The sequence below is a fragment of the Rhipicephalus microplus genome, chromosome 10 (genome assembly GCF_043290135.1).
Source record: "Rhipicephalus microplus isolate Deutch F79 chromosome 10, USDA_Rmic, whole genome shotgun sequence".
Taxonomy (NCBI): Eukaryota; Metazoa; Arthropoda; class Arachnida; order Ixodida; family Ixodidae; genus Rhipicephalus; species Rhipicephalus microplus.
Genome location: NC_134709.1, coordinates 62959284 through 62979932, shown reverse-complemented (window position 1 = coordinate 62979932; position 20649 = coordinate 62959284). Strand labels below are relative to the sequence as shown.

General features: G+C 45.0%; 1 protein-coding gene across 2 annotated transcripts in view; it reads right to left on the bottom strand.

Moving 5' to 3' along the window:
* RanBP3 (ran-binding protein 3) overlaps nt 1-20649 on the bottom strand; it is a 198080-nt gene that overhangs the window by 57905 nt on the left and 119526 nt on the right. The window contains exon 2 of one of the 2 annotated variants that reach the window (XM_075875757.1): nt 1013-1116. In XM_075875757.1, the coding sequence (XP_075731872.1) occupies nt 1013-1116 (104 nt within the window). Of the gene's footprint in view, nt 1-1012; nt 1203-20649 lie in introns of those variants that run through there. The other variant, XM_037431941.2, reaches the window with a different exon arrangement.

Here is a 20649-nt window from a genome sequence, read left to right as displayed (position 1 = left end):
CAACACACCGCCTTGTCAACGCTGTTCTCACAATGCTAGATTGCTCTATCATATCGCGGCAGATTCGACGGCGCGAATCGTGGGACGGAGATACTGCTCATGGAAGAGACGCGCCTTTTTAAACACCCGGAGAAAGTTAACCATGCGGACCAAGCGAGAAGGGGGAGAGAGGATCTTACGACGTCTGCTGTCAACGCCACCGCAAAAGCAAGAAAATAGGCCACAGCGCAGGCTCTGGGCTGCGTATCTGTGTAGTAACAGGGGGCCCCTATCTCTCGCTACCGGTGCACGGCGCGTCACGTCTACACGCACAACAGCTTGCTCGTCGCTTCAACCCGCAGGCAACGAACAGACAAATCGTGCCTCGTCATCCGGCACTTTCCATTACCCGGCCACTTTCAGCAGCAGCCCGCAACAACAAACACAAAATAAACAGGGGTGGCCCGCAAACGCAGCAAAAGTCACGTCGCCGATGCTACAACCCAACGACGCGCGCGCCAACTAAACAGGCCGTACACCTTATTTTAGGCGCACTGCCGGCGATTTCGGAACGCTGCTAAAGGAAACCGTGGTCGCTTTTCCTGTAGCTCGCAGTCTGAAAAGATGCCGCGGGCTCTCGTGGGACAATCTCGGAAGCCTTTGCTTGGGAATAACGTCCGGTCCGCTTCGTACTGAAGCCGCGGCATTGTACTGCAGTAAACACGCCCGCAAAACGCGGCAGGAGCAAGTCGCAGTCGCGTCATTGTTCGCCTAGAGCGCCTTTAATTATTTTTTTGTTCTCGTAGCCTACAGCGAAAAACGCTACGGCAGAATTCTGGCAGCATCTCGTAGCGCGCTCGTCCACCACGGGTTTCGACACACCACGCGTGGCGGCACGCGAAACGAAAAACAATGTAGCGGTACCGTCCCGACGGGCGCGATCTGAAATCCGAGAAACGCAGCTTCGCTGCCGAGACGAAAGGGACAGCGACAATCCTTTCTTTTTTTGCTCTATTTCCATGGGTGAGCTTACCTTTCTCCGCCATCTTGAGAAGCTCCCACGGTGTTGTTGTTTTGTTGAACGACTCCGACACGCGGTGACGCTGTTGTCGCTTTTCTTCCTTGATGACGATGGCACTAGGACAGAGAGAAATGAAAATAACAAGCACTGTTATGGCAATAGGGTGTAATGGCGGCCATGACGTCATCTTTGATAATTCATGTCTTAGAGGCTCTTAATTTGCTGCCTGCAGGTGTGAGAACGTGAAACGCCACACACGTCATAGCCGTCTATTTTTGAACTGCACGGGGCTCAAAAATCAAAGCCTGTGAAATATTTGCTGCTCCCACACTGGAGCACCTCGCGTCGCCGACATCAACGTGGCGTCCACGTAAACAAACTGCGTCACGAGCAACGTTACTAGTCACGAGTTTGTGTTAACTGGTTGCTGGCACGCGCATTGCGCTACTTGCAATTTCTTCCTTCGTGCGGGTGGCTTTGTGTGTGCTGGCTGTAAATGGTAGTGTATAGGTGTTCTGTGTGGCTGTGCTCTCTCCCGAAGTTCGATCGTCGTGCCCGTTGGCAGATGTTACGCACCACCTCTTTAACTCTGTTGTTACTGCGGCACTAACTCCTCGACAAGTGTATATATGCTGGGGGCTTATTGCGTGGTCGACTTTTGCTCATTGTGGTCACAGTTCGGCGTAGCTATGCACAGATTTCGCGCCAATGGCCCTCGCCGGCAAAAGATTAAAATTGAGCTTGTGCCGGTGAGCGCCCAGATTGGACGCCAGGCCAGAGCAGTCGCATTTGCGCACTGCATTTCAAGCCTGGCAACCACAAAAAAATTTCCCCCGGACTCGTCTAAGGTCGCTACATTCATCTGGGGCCTTTAGATTTCTCATCGGTGCAGCGCCACCTACATGCTGATTCCATCCAGATTATTCACTCTGCAGCAGATCCCAAGCAGCTTCGACTAGAGGTTCGTACTGCTGGAGTATGGTGCTCTGGCATATTGATAGTATCGGGTGTGCCTTCTGTTATCGCACAGGCAAGCACGGACGCGCTTGAGGCAGCTGTGTCCCCTCCCATGTCCGTGGACCTCGGCGCTGACGTTGAGATGAACTAGGTTGAGAAGGCAGGTGGTGGGTTTTGTTTGCGTTCTGGTGACTGGTAACGAGTTCCACGGCGGCCGTTTCTTCCACTGCTCGTGCCCGATGGTGCACTTTTCATTGCGGTATTGGTGATGCAATGATGCAGGCGCACGTTTGGCTCTGGCACAAGCTACGCAGCAGTGCCGATCGTCTTCCAAGTATTGGAATCCATGGCAGGCAAGCTTGGTTGCCATCGAAAGGAGGTGTATCTCTCCGCTTTGTAAAACGTTTTCTCGGTACCGGGGAAGTGACAGTTCATCAAGTCGTATTTGGAAACACTGAGCTACGCTTGCACTTCCGTGAGTTGGAGCTTAGGCCGCGTCCCGCAAGTGAAAGAGAGATGGTTGACAGCATTCTGAAGGTGGAGATCGAATAAAAACAAACAAAAAGAGCTACTGCCGTTTCAAGACATTTTAGTTTGGCCCTGATATGCAGCCCCATATTCTTTACCTACAGCATAGTAAGACGGTTTATGAATCAATAACAGTTGTCCCATTCAATACATTTTATCACATGATTGGATGATTTGGAACTAGCTGCCCACAAGTTTGTTTAAAAAATGGTATTTTTACAGCACGTGCAGCTAACAGCAAGCAATCTACAGTTTTAAATATCAAAAAAACTTGCGTAACTATTACATTAGAGCTAGACTGAAGCCAAATACCTGACTACTTCTTTCCACAGGGGAAGTAACTGCGGACGCACAAGTGCAGCGCTGAGTTGAATCGCGCTCCAAGGCTATTCAAGTGGGGCTCAATGGTAGCCCAAAAGCAGCTACAAGCCCATCATTGAAGAAAATGTGTGGGTGCCTTTGATGTCATTGTAATATATCTAATTATACGAACAGTCCTGAGAATGATGCACTCATGCCTGACTCATACAAGCATGCCAGACTGACCTGGAGAGCTTCAAGAAAAAAATTTTAATGGAGGAGAAAGGAAGCGGTGCTCAACACCATCAAAATTGAAGACGTCTGTGGGACGTGAAGAGGATGTCCATCAATCAGCTGACGAGCAGGTCCAATTGAAAGTGGTTAGCCACGTCTAACAAGACTCCTGTCTGCGAAAAAAAAAAAATCGTTGTCTTCGGATGACGACGATGGTGGCGATAATATTGCACAACACGTGCAGGCGTAGTAAACTAATGGTGAATTCCATTGAGAGAATAGGAGTAGAGGGGCAGGGCACTGAGGAGTAAGGGGCAGAGCACTGAGAGCCAGGACAGGAGTGCGCCGCGTTCCCGGAGGGCAGGTGAGAAGGTGACGAGTAGGGAGACCATGTGACTGAAACATTCCAAACCTCGGCATATTCTTTGTGCGGCAGCAACAAAATACGCGTGACGTCGGTCTGCCACATGTTCTTCATTATCCTAATATCTAGTATATTTGCAAATGACTCATTCGGCAAACGTCCAGCTCTCATCGTAGCCATCCGTACAAAACAGCGGTGTCAAATGGTCGCTACCATTGCCGCCGCGCTCACCGGCAGAAGAAAAATTCGGAAACTGTGACGTTTGGGGACACGTGACTCGTGGTAATCCGCTTTTCAGGCGAGAGCACTACAAACTGCTCCTGGCTACTCTCAGCTAAGCAAAAGCACTCTCGCAGGTGCAGGAGCACTCGCGATGACAGTGCTCCTGCACCTGTTCGACCACTGAAACACGCCGGCTCTGAAGAGAGCCCTTTCAGTGTGCTTTTGAGTGCTCCTGCTCTTTCAATGGAATTCACCATAACAGTGCAGCACCCATGGCCCAGTTTTGCGTGGTCACGTGGCCAGCTGTGTTTGCCCAGACACCGGAACTGCTCGTGGCTAGCTCGGTGCTCTTTGAAACCGTGAGTGAGACTGGGGTCTCTAAAAGAACGTCTCTAAATAAATAACCATTGCGCACTCACGCAAACGAGGTTTTCAGCCGTGGCAAGTGGGTCATAAGTGGGGCTCCGTGTTTTCGGAGTTTCTTTTTTTTTTTAATTCGGGGGGTGTTTGGCCGTAGTTTATTCCTTTGGAGGAGACGAAGATATTCGGAGTTTGTGGAAGTTCATTTCTAGTAAATCTCCAATTCTCCAGAATTCGTTGTTGGGTTTTGCATTAGGCGTTGCAGCAAATGTCTTCTAAATAATTTTGTTTTAATGGAAATACGTTGCACTGTTGCCAATAATCCTGTTTCTCCATTCTTTCACTTTATCTAACTACACGTTCATTTACCTCGTTAATAAGGATGTTGATGTGCATATGCAGTAAACTCGCCATAGGTTACCATCGGGGAGAACACTAGCCAGTCATGCTGCTTCCCTGCTTTTTCGTCCCGCCTCCCTCATCATAATGATGAAAAAAAAGGGCCTTAATATAATTATTTTCAATACTCCAAAATCTTAGATGAAATGATATCTGAACACGTGAACATATGAAGGACACTTTAGACGTCGGGAAGGTTAGAACACGCAAACACATACAAGCACAAATACTTGAAGGCAAAACGTTATGGTTTATTCTTATCACAACCTTAAAGCTTACTGTAATAGGCGTAAGCATACTAGACGAAGTTGATGCCGATGATGCAGTTGTGCTTCTTTCGAATAATGATTATCAGCTTTGAAGCTCTCCTTTGGACTTAGCAAATGCCATTTAAAATCGGATCTTAATGGATATATCCGAATCGTCAGAAAATTTACCGGCGATTCTTTATCACATTTTTTTCGATTTATCAAAAAACACACACAAACACACAAAGCGTAGTCATAACATAATATACCTGTTGCGACAAAATAGAAAAAAAACAATGTGGACAATTTTTGTGTCAGTGTCTTTTTCATTATTTAAAATGAAGTCCTTTGTCTGACGTGAGGGTTAGAGATCTTTAGAAAATTGTTCTGAGCTAAAGTGTCAAAAACACGTAAAAAAAAAGGTGGCATACATTTACAATGACTAAGTGTGAAATTTAAAAAAAATGAGCTTTTAGCTTCATTTTTTTTTTGCCCCGCCGTGGTGGTCTAGTGGCTAAGGTACTCGGCTGCTGACCCACAGGTCGCGGGTTGAAATCCCGGCTGCGGCGGCTGCATTTCCAATGGAGGCGGAAATGTTGTAGGCCCGTGTGCTCAGATTTGGGTGCACGTTAAAGAACCCCAGGTGGTCGAAATTTCCGGATCCCTCCACTACGGCGTCTCTCATAATCATATAGTGGTTTTGGGACGTTAAACCTCACATATCACTCAATCAATCAATCAATCAGCTTCAATTTCTTCTCTCTTGTGAACCTATATGAAGGTGAATTGAACGATAAGTTCTCAAGCAGTAATACGTGACCTAGCTGAATCTTTGTTTCACGTTATGCATGGTGCATGCGTAGATTTGCACATAATTTAGTTGTTCTGGCGTGTGGAATTCTTGCTGGGCAGATGCCGTCGAGGATGAAAATTAGGACCAAGAAGAAATTTCATTTTATCATTCTCAATTTTTTTAAGTGTCGCCAGAGACGTTTTTCCGTCGCGCCTGACGTGCCCCTGGCGTCCATGCTGTTTGTGGCGCATACAGCTATATAAATAGTTATATTTCAGCGCAGGGACATGTGGGACAGGTATGGCTTCCCCCAGTTTTTGCTTGTGTAACAGCCCAAAATCATACATACATACATACATACATACATACATACATACATACATACATACATACATACATACATACATACATACATACATACATACATACATACATACATACATACATACATACATACATACATACATACATACATACATACATACATACATACATACATACGCCCCGCCGCGGTGGTCTCGTGGCTAAGGTACTCGGCTGCTGACCCGCAGGTCGCGGGATCAAATCCTGGCTGTGGCGGCTGCGTTTCCGATGGAGGCGGAAACGTTGTAGGCCCGTGTGCTCAGATTTGGGCGCACGTTAAAGAACCCCAGGTGGTCAAAATTTCTCGAGCCCTTCACTACGGCGTCTCTCATAATCATATGGTGGTTTTGGGACGTTGAACCACACATATCAATCAATTACATACATACATACATACATACATACATACATACATACATACATACATACATACATACATACATACATACATACATACATACATACATACATACATACATACATACATACATACATACATACATACATACATACATACATACATACACACTATAGCTCGAGGCTTCTGCAACCGAATTACGACTGGGCACAACGCGAGACTTCTTTCAAGCACTCGTGACAATTTTTAAGGGTGAAGCTCCTTATGCCACGGGTCATGCGTCCACGATGTATGTATGTATGTATGTATGTATGTATGTATGTATGTATGTATGTATGTATGTATGTATGTATGTATGTATGTATGTATGTATGTATGTATGTATGTATGTATGTATGTATGTATGTATGTATGTATGTATGTATGTAGTGTTAGTTGTAATAGTAGTTTTAGTAATAGTAGTAGTAGTAGTAGTAGGTAGCCACCTCTCGTTTAGTCCTTCGAATGTCCACTGGATGACGGTATATGATGAATATATGATGAAAAGATTTCTCGGCGCCTCAGGGGCATCGCCTTCAGCATAAGCTCGTGCTTGCTGCGCTTGGCCGGACGCTGCTGACTGCTTCGCCGTCTGCGTTCTGCTTTGCAAATAAACCCCGTTACAGTACATACATACATACATACATACATACATACATACATACATACATACATACATACATACATACATACATACATACATACATACATACATACATACATACATACACACTATAGCTCGAGGCTTCTGCAACCGAATTACGACTGGGCACAACGCGAGACTTCTTTCAAGCACTCGTGACAATTTTTAAGGGTGAAGCTCCTTATGCCACGGGTCATGCGTCCACGATGTATGTATGTATGTATGTATGTATGTATGTATGTATGTATGTATGTATGTATGTATGTATGTATGTATGTATGTATGTATGTATGTATGTATGTATGTATGTATGTATGTATGTATGTATGTATGTATGTATGTATGTATGTATGTATGTATGTATGTATGTATGTATGTATGTATGTAGTGTTAGTTGTAATAGTAGTTTTAGTAATAGTAGTAGGTAGCCACCTCTCGTTTAGTCCTTCGAATGTCCACTGGATGACGGTATATGATGAATATATGATGAAAAGATTTCTCGGCGCCTCAGGGGCATAGCCTTCAGCATAAGCTCGTGCTTGCTGCGCTTGGCCGGACGCTGCTGACTGCTTCGCCGTCTGCGTTCTGCTTTGCAAATAAACCCCGTTACAGTACATACATACATACATACATACATACATACATACATACATACATACATACATACATACATACATACATACATACATACATACATACATACATACATACATACATACATACATACATACATACATACATACATACATACACACTATAGCTCGAGGCTTCTGCAACCGAATTACGACTGGGCACAACGCGAGACTTCTTTCAAGCACTCGTGACAATTTTTAAGGGTGAAGCTCCTTATGCCACGGGTCATGCGTCCACGATGTATGTATGTATGTATGTATGTATGTATGTATGTATGTATGTATGTATGTATGTATGTATGTATGTATGTATGTATGTATGTATGTATGTATGTATGTATGTATGTATGTATGTATGTATGTATGTATGTATGTATGTAGTGTTAGTTGTAATAGTAGTTTTAGTAATAGTAGTAGTAGTAGTAGTAGGTAGCCACCTCTCGTTTAGTCCTTCGAATGTCCACTGGATGACGGTATATGATGAATATATGATGAAAAGATTTCTCGGCGCCTCAGGGGCATCGCCTTCAGCATAAGCTCGTGCTTGCTGCGCTTGGCCGGACGCTGCTGACTGCTTCGCCGTCTGCGTTCTGCTTTGCAAATAAACCCCGTTACAGTACATACATACATACATACATACATACATACATACATACATACATACATACATACATACATACATACATACATACATACATACATACATACATACATACATACATACATACATACATACATACATACATACATACATACATACATACATACATACATACATACATACATACATACATACATACATACATACATACACACTATAGCTCGAGGCTTCTGCAACCGAATTACGACTGGGCACAACGCGAGACTTCTTTCAAGCACTCGTGACAATTTTTAAGGGTGAAGCTCCTTATGCCACGGGTCATGCGTCCACGATGTATGTATGTATGTATGTATGTATGTATGTATGTATGTATGTATGTATGTATGTATGTATGTATGTATGTATGTATGTATGTATGTATGTATGTATGTATGTATGTATGTATGTATGTATGTATGTATGTATGTATGTATGTATGTATGTATGTATGTATGTATGTATGTATGTATGTATGTAGTGTTAGTTGTAATAGTAGTTTTAGTAATAGTAGTAGGTAGCCACCTCTCGTTTAGTCCTTCGAATGTCCACTGGATGACGGTATATGATGAATATATGATGAAAAGATTTCTCGGCGCCTCAGGGGCATAGCCTTCAGCATAAGCTCGTGCTTGCTGCGCTTGGCCGGACGCTGCTGACTGCTTCGCCGTCTGCGTTCTGCTTTGCAAATAAACCCCGTTACAGTACATACATACATACATACATACATACATACATACATACATACATACATACATACATACATACATACATACATACATACATACATACATACATACATACATACATACATACATACATACATACATACATACATACATACATACATACATACACACTATAGCTCGAGGCTTCTGCAACCGAATTACGACTGGGCACAACGCGAGACTTCTTTCAAGCACTCGTGACAATTTTTAAGGGTGAAGCTCCTTATGCCACGGGTCATGCGTCCACGATGTATGTATGTATGTATGTATGTATGTATGTATGTATGTATGTATGTATGTATGTATGTATGTATGTATGTATGTATGTATGTATGTATGTATGTATGTATGTATGTATGTATGTATGTATGTATGTATGTATGTATGTATGTAGTGTTAGTTGTAATAGTAGTTTTAGTAATAGTAGTAGTAGTAGTAGTAGGTAGCCACCTCTCGTTTAGTCCTTCGAATGTCCACTGGATGACGGTATATGATGAATATATGATGAAAAGATTTCTCGGCGCCTCAGGGGCATCGCCTTCAGCATAAGCTCGTGCTTGCTGCGCTTGGCCGGACGCTGCTGACTGCTTCGCCGTCTGCGTTCTGCTTTGCAAATAAACCCCGTTACAGTACATACATACATACATACATACATACATACATACATACATACATACATACATACATACATACATACATACATACATACATACATACATACATACATACATACATACATACATACATACATACATACATACATACATACATACATACATACATACATACATACATACATACATACTGCAGACCCAGTGGGATACCGCAAGAGTGGGTTGGACATTACATCGAACATCTAACCATTTATCAGCACAAATTCAACGCAACACGCCATGAATCACGACTATTAGAAACATGAATAAAATTAAAATATACGGAAATTGCTCGAAGGAGAAAACGTGATTCATCTGGTAATGATTCCAGTTTTCGATTATTTGAGGGAACTGTGTACACATTAGTTTTTTCTCCTCCTCTATACGAAATACTTCAAACCACAAACTAATGAAAATAGATCAGGAATCAATCTTTCCTACACATCAGCACTTGACGGGGTGGTTCGTCGAGCTAACTATAAATAGTGCGAAGCATAAATGCGAAGAGGAGTGTGAGTGTACACCATGCTACGTGGAAGGTTTGGGCAACTCCAAAAAGCATTGTACTCCACTCGAGGCTAATAGGCGCCGATCGTGCGTTGAACCATGACTCGAGCAGACCTTGCGCGCCCTTCATACAAGCGTGACCACAGCACTCGCTGGAAAAGGTGACGGTTGTAATTGGCGATTGTACTGTTATTGTTATAATACGCTGTGCAGGCAGAACGCGTCGATATTTCTTTTTTTGTTCCAGATGACGTCTTGCTTTCAACTGTCCAAGTTTATCCAGTTTTCGTAAAGGGTATATATGCACAACGGCGGAGTAGGGTAGTCTGTCTCTACAGAACTGATAATTTCGCGCTTTACAAAAGAAAATTAGCTTTTTCCAAGCTTTTAGCTAGGAAATTTAGCTTTTTTCCTAGAACGATAGAACAATGGAATTTACTGCCGGGTGAGATTAGGAGTGCATCGATAAATCGATTTCTGCCTTCTCTTGGAAGTCGTATCTAACCAATAGTTCCTTGCTTTGTTCTGTTAATATTGCCACAAGGCAGTAGTGGGATTGGGGCATAAAGCGGTAGAGGGTCCCTGGCTGAAAGAAAAGACTACGAAGTGGATAGAGACTGGGATTCTCGGTCGCGTATGGTCGCGCTGTGTTTGCCCTGTGATCAGGACGCCCTGTGAATCTTGTGCGCTCGCACGCTTGCTTGCTCTGGGGGTTTGGCTGAAATCTGAGTAGCCTCTACTGAATTTCTTCTTGGATAGGCGTATCTAAAGCCGTAGCATTGATTAGCTAGTACCCTTCTGGCTAGTCAATCCAGACAGATGCCGCTTTCTTCGCCTGGACCAGGGACTTATCTCTGGTCTGCTTCTCTTTCACCGCAGGAGCTACCAGTGGACCAGTTCCTACGCAATGGCGTCGCTTCCGTTCCTGTGGCCCTAGTCCCAAGCAACGACGGAGTCATTAAGATGAAAAACCCTAAAGTGATCCAGTCGGAACTCAAAGCAGCGACAACTCACTATCACACCATCACAGAGGTCCGGCAGTTTGGCAAGGGAGGCATTGTCTGCTTTTCTCCTGACCAGCTCTGTGTCAAAGACTTACTTAAATGCTCGATGTTCGCTACCAATCCGGTGAGCGCCTTCATTCCTCCTCACCTAGCATGCGTCAGAGGTATTGTCCGAGGCGTAGACATCAACATGACTCCAGCTGAGGTCCTAGAGATGTTCTCTGAGGCAGGTGCTATTGCAGTTTATAGATGCTCACGAGTTGTAGAACAGACAAAGATCCCTACTGAGTCTGTAATTGTCACATTTGCCGGGTCGATTCGCCCCACTGAAATCAAGGCGTGGCCTTTAATATTCAGAGTCGAACAACTGTCACCTCGTCCCCTCCAGTGTCAGAAATGTTGGCGCTATGGACACACTTTAAAAGGATGTAGGTCAGCTCCCAGATGCCGAAAATGTGGTGAGGCACATACTGCAAATGAATGCAATTGTACTGAAGAAAAGTGTTGTCTTTGTCATGAGCAGCACTGCGCAGATAACGCTAATTGCTCAGCCAAAGCGCGGGAGACTCAAATTATGGAAATTGTTGATCGCAGACGCTGTTCACGAAAAGACGCCATCGCTGAAATTCAGGCAAGAACCCAGGGATATGCTGGTGTTGCAGCCCGACATAATGCAACTTTAGAAGCTTCTCTTTCAGTGTCCATTGCAGACATGATTGAAAAAGCGATGGAGAAAGCTATAGATCGCCTGGCCACCACCCTTTGTGACTCCTTATCTCATATTGTAGCCACTCAGTTGACGCAAATATATGGGACACCAAGAGATATGAAGGATACTTCCCAAGACAACGTAACTCTCCCACCAAGTGAAGCAGACGCAGAGTCATCTCCTTCAGGGGTACAGGCTGCAGGGCCCTCTTGTACAGACAACCAGAGGATAGGTGAAGACATACTAGAGGATGATCAGGATTATGATGATATGGACATGGACATCAAATCCCTAAAGCGCACTCGATCCCCTGTCTCCAAAAATACTGGCTCTTCAAAACATTCAAAAAACAAAAAATACCAGAAGGAGAACCTATCGAAGAGCGATTTTCTTAAAGACAGCATTTTAGATAAGGTAGTTGCCGAAACAATTCTGTCAAAATGATAGGTTCTATCAAAATTCTTCATTGGAACTGCCGATCTATTCATTCAGCTAGTACAGATTTATTGTATTTATCTTGTAAATTCAATCCAGACATTATTGCACTGCAAGAAACGTGGCTGTCAGCACATAATTCGTTTTACCTACCTAATTTCCGGTCTTTTCGCCTGGATCGCCCATCCAAAGGTGGAGGTTTAGCGTTCTTTGTCAATAATAAAATTAGTTCAAAGATCAAAACTTCGTACAAAAGTATATCCCCCGAATGTGAAATTTTCGCTTTAGACATCACCTTGCCTGGATGCTCTCCCTTCTCTCTGGTAAATCTTTACTTTCCTCTGGGTGTACAAGACACGCGATGTTTAGACATGGCTGTTAGTTCGTGGTGCACAGAAAAAATTATGGTTGGAGATTTTAATTCTCACCACACTAGTTGGGGTTTTAGGACTGATCAATGTGGACAACGCTTGTGGGACTGGTCTATAGACCATAATTTATCATGCCTCAACGCTAGAACTCCCACATTTATCCGAGACCGATCCCGCTCTGCCTTAGATTTGAGTTTTATAAGCTCGGGTATTTCTAGCGTATCTTGGACTACTCTAGACTGCGCCACCAACAGTGACCACTTACCAGTACTGTTTGAAATTTCTTGCCCCATTATTCCATCTTACTCCCAAGCTCGAACCTTTATCAATTATTCCAAATTTAAAAATGACCTAGAAGTTGCTTTGACTACCCCCACTGAAGACAACGATGAAAATAAAGCCATGAAATTAAGTGCGGTAATTAAAAGAACGTTCAAAAAAGCAGAATTTTCTATTGAGTCTGATACGAGAAAGCCTTGTAGCCAGTGGTGGAATTCTGAGTGCTCTCGTGATCATAGACGACGACAAGCGGCTTGGAAGCAGCTAATTCATAATCAGTCCCCCAAAAATTGGGCAGATTACAAGTTTATTGCTGCTACATTTAAGCGCACCGTGGCTAAAGCTAAAGAAGACTATGACAAAAAACATTTCGACTTTCTTTCCAAACCTAGAAATAAGAAAGCGTTATTCCGATATATGAGATCGCGCAAAATTCTGCCGTCTCTAGCTAACTCTGATTATGACAGGTTATCGACGGAAGAAATGACTAATTCGTTAGAGGCAATCGGAAGAGGTTTAGCTAACAGATTTTCGTCGACTTTGACAATCAACTGGCAAAAGTCCTCTATAAAGACTGACTACGAAAAAGTGACATTGTCCGAAATGTCAAGCGTAATTAGAAACTTACCCTCTTCGGCTCCTGGTCCTGACGGTATAACAGTTCCTATGATTAAAATTTTATTCCAGATATCACCCGGCGACGTCCTCAACCTTATAAACTATTCCTTAAGCAATGCCTGGATACCACATGACTGGAAAATAGCTAGAGTGATTCCCATATTAAAAAAACAAGGGTCAGGTATTAACATTGACAACATCAGACCAATCTCTCTAACATCTCACCTGATCAAAATTATAGAGAGAGTTCTCAATAATAGAATAAAAGTTTGGATGGCTGACAAGCTAATATTGAAACCATTTCAAATAGGTTTTCGTAGCGAATGCTCAATTTGGTGTGCTCATGCCGACTTAGAGAGCCGAATACAGCTTGCCCGAAAAAGACGACAATACGCGGTACTAGTAACACTAGACATAGCTAAAGCTTATGATAGCGTTGAGCACTCAATTTTATTGAATTCTTTACACGAATGTGACTTTCCGCGTTATATTGTTGATTGGGTAGCAGAGTTTCTAAAATCGAGAGAATTTTATTGTGCAAAGGATGGATGTCACTCATCTAAATTCAAACAGCAACGTGGAGTACCTCAAGGGGCGGTCCTATCTCCGCTGTTATTCAATGTGTTGATGAGCTCAATTCCCATTGAACGAGATATCACTGTCTACATTTATGCAGACGACATTGCATTTTTCGTTGCAGATAGTGACATTTATTCTTTGCATCAAAAATTGCAAAAGTACATGTATTCTCTTGAAATTTGGCTGCATTCAATTTCATTGTCTCTAAACATCAGTAAAAGTGCGCTCCTGGTGTTCCCTATAGCAGATTCTATTCAAATTTCAGTACTTTATAATCAGGAACCGATTCCACAAGTAGAGTCTATCAAATATTTGGGCATTATTTATAACGAGAAACTTAACTGGAGCCCTCACATAGACTATAACGTGGCAAAGGCACAACGAGCTTCAGGCTTATTGCGAAGGTTGAGCAACAGAAAATATGGGTTACGTAGACACACCTTATTAATGATATATAAAATGTACATGCGCCCAATACTCGAATTTGGGTGTATATTATTTTCGGGTGGCCCTACGTACAAAATTAAACCGTTAGTTCTATTAGAGCGAGAAGCGTTACGGTTGTGTTTGCGACTACCCAGGTATGTCGCTATTAATGTACTATATCAGGAAGCTCGCATACCAACTATTCTTTGCCGATTCCGTATCTTAACAGTACAAACATACTTGAAATTTTACGGCTTATCAGCGAGACGGTCTGCATATGCCTTTATTAGTGACCCCGACGCCTTCTTCCTCGCTCACTGGCCACGCTTTCGTACTCCCCAGATTATTTTTGTACAAAAGAAACTTGAAAGCATAAAGGTGGATATCAGATCGGTAATTGGAACCAAAGCATTAAATCACAATATTACGATAGAATGTGATGAAATTTTTCCCCCACTATCTAAGTTTCAATCTTCGAGTTACTTAAATGACAGGTTAGAAGACTACATAGCTCATGCGGAAATAAAGAACATAATAGCCACAGACGCTTCTGTGAATAAAGAAAAGGCAGCAGTAGGAATCGTCTCAGATTACCTCGGTTGGTCATTCTCGGTAAGACTACCAGACTTCACTCCGGTTTTCGAAGCTGAGCTCCTGGCTATTATTTTAGCGCTACGAAAACTTCCTTCAAACGAAGAGAGTGCAATGATAATTACTGATTCTCTTTCGCTGTGTACTACTCTCACAGCTTCAGAACAATCAAGAGCTCTAGCGACATTACAAACATTAGTTCCACCTCATGTGAAGTTCCTGAAGTTAGTCTGGGTCCCGGGACACTGTGGCATACGGTTGAATGAAATAGCCGATTCACTATCTCGAGCCACACTTGATGGCCCTGTGATCTCGGTACTACCAGAATCGGAACACATAGTGTCGATCAGATATAGAAAATGGGCTATTTATACGGATATTATGGAAAATATTACTAAATATACGGACTATCAGCACCTAACATACCCCTGGAAACCTCAGTGGAGTCAATCTAAAAAGTTAGAAGTTATTTTAACCAAATTTCGATGTCGTGTCCCTCCATTAAACTTTTACTTGCACAGAGCTGGTCTGGCGATATCCCCCCTGTGTCCATTCTGTGAAGAAACGGAAACAATAGAGCATTACTTTATAACATGTAAAAACTATTCATTAATTAGGAAAAGACTTTTAATTGTTCCGTTTCAAGCAGTAGGTTTAAATTTAACTGCAGATAATGTTCTAAGTTTCGGTGCCTTTAGCTTGGGACATTGCCACAGGAGCGTATTCGATGCTGTATGCAATTTCATTCGAGAATCAAAGCGCATGTCATAATAATGCCTGCTTAAATATATTTCTAAAGACACTTGTCTAATTTTGAATGAAATTTGCATATTCATTTGATTGTGACCGGGTGAGATAAGCTCGATTGTCTGGTCTACTCAAAATTTCTGTCTTCCACTGTAGTATTACCTCACCTTTTCTCTTCTTGATTCAATCTTCAATTATTTGTTTAGTTTAATATTCCTTTTTAGTTAATTATTATTTTCTATTACATCATTAGTTTTTTCATTAAGGATAAACCTTTTAATATATCTCATATAGGATACTTCTAGATTTCATGGCCAATCCCCCATAGTGGGTATGTGCCAGTGCGAAGGGGCAACAACAACAACAACAACAACTGGTTCCAGCCCGCCAGTGCACCAGGCATTGTCATCGCGTGTAATCGTTGTAAATATCTGTAAATATACGTTTTCTTGTAAGATTATTGGTGGAGGTGCGGGGTACGCCTACCTGGCTTTTCCGGCAAACCAACACGGAACTTCGGAGTGGTCGCCACCTTCATTTTCCTGCAATGGCTCAACAGGCCCACCCACAAGAGCAACAGCAGCCGCAGCTGCAGCAGCAGCAGCACCAGCACCAGCACCAGCACCAGCACCAGCAGCACCAGCACCAGCAGCACCAGCACCAGCTGCCTCCTCTGATTCTCCTGCCTCCACGAGACCCCGGAACCTTCTCGGGCACAGGCAAGGACAAGGTGAATGTTGAAGATTGGGTCGCTTTGTACGAGCGCGTGAGCGAATACTATAGGTGGGACCCTACGTTGATGCTGGCCAACGTTGTATTTTACTTGCGGGATACGGCGCTCACCTGGTATGAGACGCATGAGTCGGAATCGACCAGCTGGGACGTTTGCAAATTGAAGCTTCTCGAGTTATTCAGCAGGCCATTTGGGCGACAGCAGGCCGCGAGGAAAGACCTGGAATGTCGCGTGCAGACATCGACAGAATCATATGTATCCTACATACAGGACGTATTGGGCCTCTGTCGAAAGGTGGACGAGAACATGAGCGAAACTGACAAAATCGCTCACATATTGAAGGGAATTGCCGATGACGCCTTCAATTTGTTTATCATTAAAGATTGCGCCACCGTCGACGCGGTTGTGAAGGAGTGTCAGCGCTTCGAGCACGCCAAGAACCGTCGCATAACCCGCCAGTTTGCGCGTCTGCCTAATACTGCAGCCACTTCGACCTGTGAAGACAGCCCCAAGTTCACGCAAACTACATCGTCCGAAAATGCCACCCGAATCGTTCGTCGTGAACTCGAAGCAATGGCTCTTGCAGTCATCGCCTCTGACGGTCCTCAAGACAACGCATCCACCGTCTCCCTCATCCAAGCCGTCGTTCGCCAAGAAATAGCAAATCTCGGCATCACACCTGTTTGCGCCGTTCGCACCACCGAGAGCTCGGCTTCTGTTAACCAGATTCCGGTGTACCCTTCACGCTACCCTTCCCGCTACCGGAACCCTGCTGAATGGAGAACGTCGGATGATAGACCGATCTGCTTTCACTGCTCTCGCGCCGGCCACATTGCACGCTACTGTCGCAATCGTTGGTCATCCAATTCATCTTGGAACACTGGGACATGGCGTCGCTTTGAAGGCAGTTCTCGCCGCTTTTCTACTTCGTACGATCCACAGCCTGCTCCTACTAACGTTCAGGGCCGAAGGTTCAGCCGGTCACCATCACCCCAAGGCCGCCGATCTCTCTCGCCGATGATTTCTCGATCCAGGTCCCCTGCACGACCTGGGCCCTCAACCTCGGGAAACTAGACCATGCAGCTCCCGGAGGTGACGCTGCATTAACGACCCATTCTGCAAATCCTCTGTTGACGATTCCTACACGCCGCAATGTTTTGGACCTTTTGGTGGATGACGTTACCGTTACAGCCCTCATAGACACTGGTGCACAAATTTCAGTCATGAGCGCTGCTCTCTGTATTAAACTGCGAAAAGTGATCACGCCTCCTATTAAGTGTGCAGTAATGCTTGCCGATGGGAGCACATCTGCCGTTCTCGGCATGTGTACCTCTCGCATGTGTATTGCTGGGCGCCAGACCGTCGTATTGTTCACCGTGCTTGAGCAGTGCCCACATGATGTGATTCTTGGCCTCGACTTTCTCTCTGCGCACTCCGCCCTTATCGACTGCTCGACGGGTCTTCTTCAGTTGGAACTGCCTTTTGACGCCGCTGTTGCCCATGACGCTCAAAGTCACCTTTGTGCCACCGAGTTCCTGCATCTTCCGCCGCAAGCCGCGACTTACGTGCAGCTCGTGTGTAATCCGCCTGTGCGCGATGGTGAATATGTCGTTTCACCTATTACCGACGTTGTGCTAAAGCACTCCATTGCTGTCCCGCACACCGTGGTGAGAGTATGCCACAATCAGACCCATCTGTCCCTTTTGAACTTTGGTTTCTCCACGCATGTGCTGCCTGCTGGTATTAAACTAGGCGTCATGTCGTCGTTGCAAGAGTGTGATATTTCTGAACTGTCGGCTCAGCAACCTACTCCGCACGTCAACTTGCTCACTGCGCCCAACCTGTCAAGCATTGACATTGCCAAAATGATAGCGCCAGATCTTTCGCCCTCCGAAGCACAAGACCTCCACCGTCTGTTGACATCCTATGCGGACATATTCGATCTTGACAACCGCCCTTTAGGCCAGACATCAGTTGTGACCCATCACATCAACACCGGCGATGCCAACCCAATTCATCGCCGCCCTTACCGCGTCTCCACTGCCGAACGCTCTGTCATCCAGAAAGAGGTCGAGAAAATGCTCGCCAAAGGCGTCGTCGAACACTCATCTAGTCCGTGGGCATCCCCGGTCGTCCTTGTCAAGAAGAAGGACAACCCATGGCGGTTTTGCGTCGACTATAGACGTCTCAACAAGGTCACTAAGAAGGACGTTTACCCTTTACCAAAAATAGATGACGCCCTTGACTGCCTTCATGGCGCAAAGTTTTTCTCGTCCATTGACCTTCGATCTGGTTATTGGCAGATCGCTGTTGACCCACGAGACCGAGAAAAAACAGCATTTGTAACCCCCGATGGGTTATACCAATTTAAAGTAATGCCGTTTGGGCTTTGTAATGCGCCGGCCACCTTTGGGCGTATGATGGACTCCCTTCTGCGCGGCTTCAAATGGTCCACTTGCTTATGCTACTTAGATGATATAATTGTTTTTTCACCGACGTTTGCAAGCCATCTAGAGCGACTGTCCTGTATTCTCCAAGTATTTCGCAACGCTGGTCTCCAGCTGAACTCCTTCAAATGCCGTTTCGGCCGTCGCGAAATAACTGTACTTGGTCACCTCGTTAACGCATCTGGGGTACAGCCCGATCCGAACGAAATTCGCGCATTGACTCAATTTCCCGTGCCCTCTTCTCATGAGGATGTCCGGAGCTTCCTTGGTTTGTGCTCCTATTTCCGCCGCTTCATCCGAAATTTCGCCGATATTGCGCGGCCTCTCACCGAGCTTCTTAAAAAAGACGTCCCATTTACTTGGAATTCGCCTCAGAGTGCTGCATTTTCGGCAATCATTGCAGCCCTCACGACTACGCCAATATTAGCCCACTTCGATCAGACTGCCCCGACAGAAGTTCGTACGGACGCGAGTGGCCATGGAATTGGTGCTGTTTTAGCTCAGCGTCAGCATGAACGTCACTGTGTAATCGCCTACGCCAGCCGCCTTTTATCCCCTGCCGAGAGTAACTATTCCATCACCGAAAGAGAGTGTCTTGCTCTTGTTTGGGCTGTCGCTAAATTTCGCCCGTACCTCTTCGGCCGCAGTTTTACTGTTGTAACTGATCATCATGCACTCTGCTGGCTTTCCTCGCTAAAGGATCCCACGGGACGTCTCGGTCGTTGGTCTCTACGCCTCCAAGAATACACCTTCTCGGTCGTCTATAAATCTGGTCACCTCCATCAAGACGCCGACTGCCTGTCACGGTATCCAGTGGATCCACCAGACGCCACAGAGAGAGCTACAGAGGCTTGCGTCTTATCAATATCAGACTTTCTTGATATCGCTTCTGAGCAACGCCGCGACCCGGATTTATTTCCCATCATAGAAAGCCTGAGTTCCGCTACTCCACCCACTTCTCTGAACTTGTATTTCCTTCATGAAGGAGTTCTCTACCGCCACAACATGCGCCCTAATGGTCCTGACCGCCTTCTCGTCGTGCCTTCCCATTTGCGTGTAGATGTTCTCCGACAGCTTCACGATGAACCTGCCGCTGGTCACCTGGGAGTCACCCGCACTTATGATCGCGTCCGGCGCCGTTTTTTCTGGCCACGCCTATATCGCTCTGTGCAAAAGTATGTCGCCAGCTGCGACCTTTGTCAACGTCGAAAACGACCAACATCGCTTCCAGCTGGCCTTCTTAACCCTATTGAGATCCCTGCTGAACCATTCTACCGCGTAGGGCTCGACCTTCTCGGGCCATTTCCCACTTCTGCCTCCGGGAACAAATGGGTTGCCGTGGCGACCGACTACGCGACACGTTACGCGATCACCCGCGCTCTTCCTACCAGCTGCGCTACCGATGTCGCCGACTTTCTGCTACATGACATCATATTGCATCACGGCGCTCCTCGACAGCTCGTTACTGATCAAGGCCGATACTTTTTATCTCGCGTCGTCCAGGATATCGTACGTTCCTGTTCCACGAACCACAAGTTTACAACGGCATACCATCCACAAACTAATGGACTTACAGAGCGCCTGAATCGCACTATCACGGACATGTTGTCAATGTATGTTTCTCCAGACCACCGTGACTGGGACGCAACGTTACCCTACGTCACCTGCTTACAACTCCTCCAGACATGACACCGCAGGCTATTCCCCGTTCTACCTTCTTTATGGACAGGAACCCTCTCTGCCTC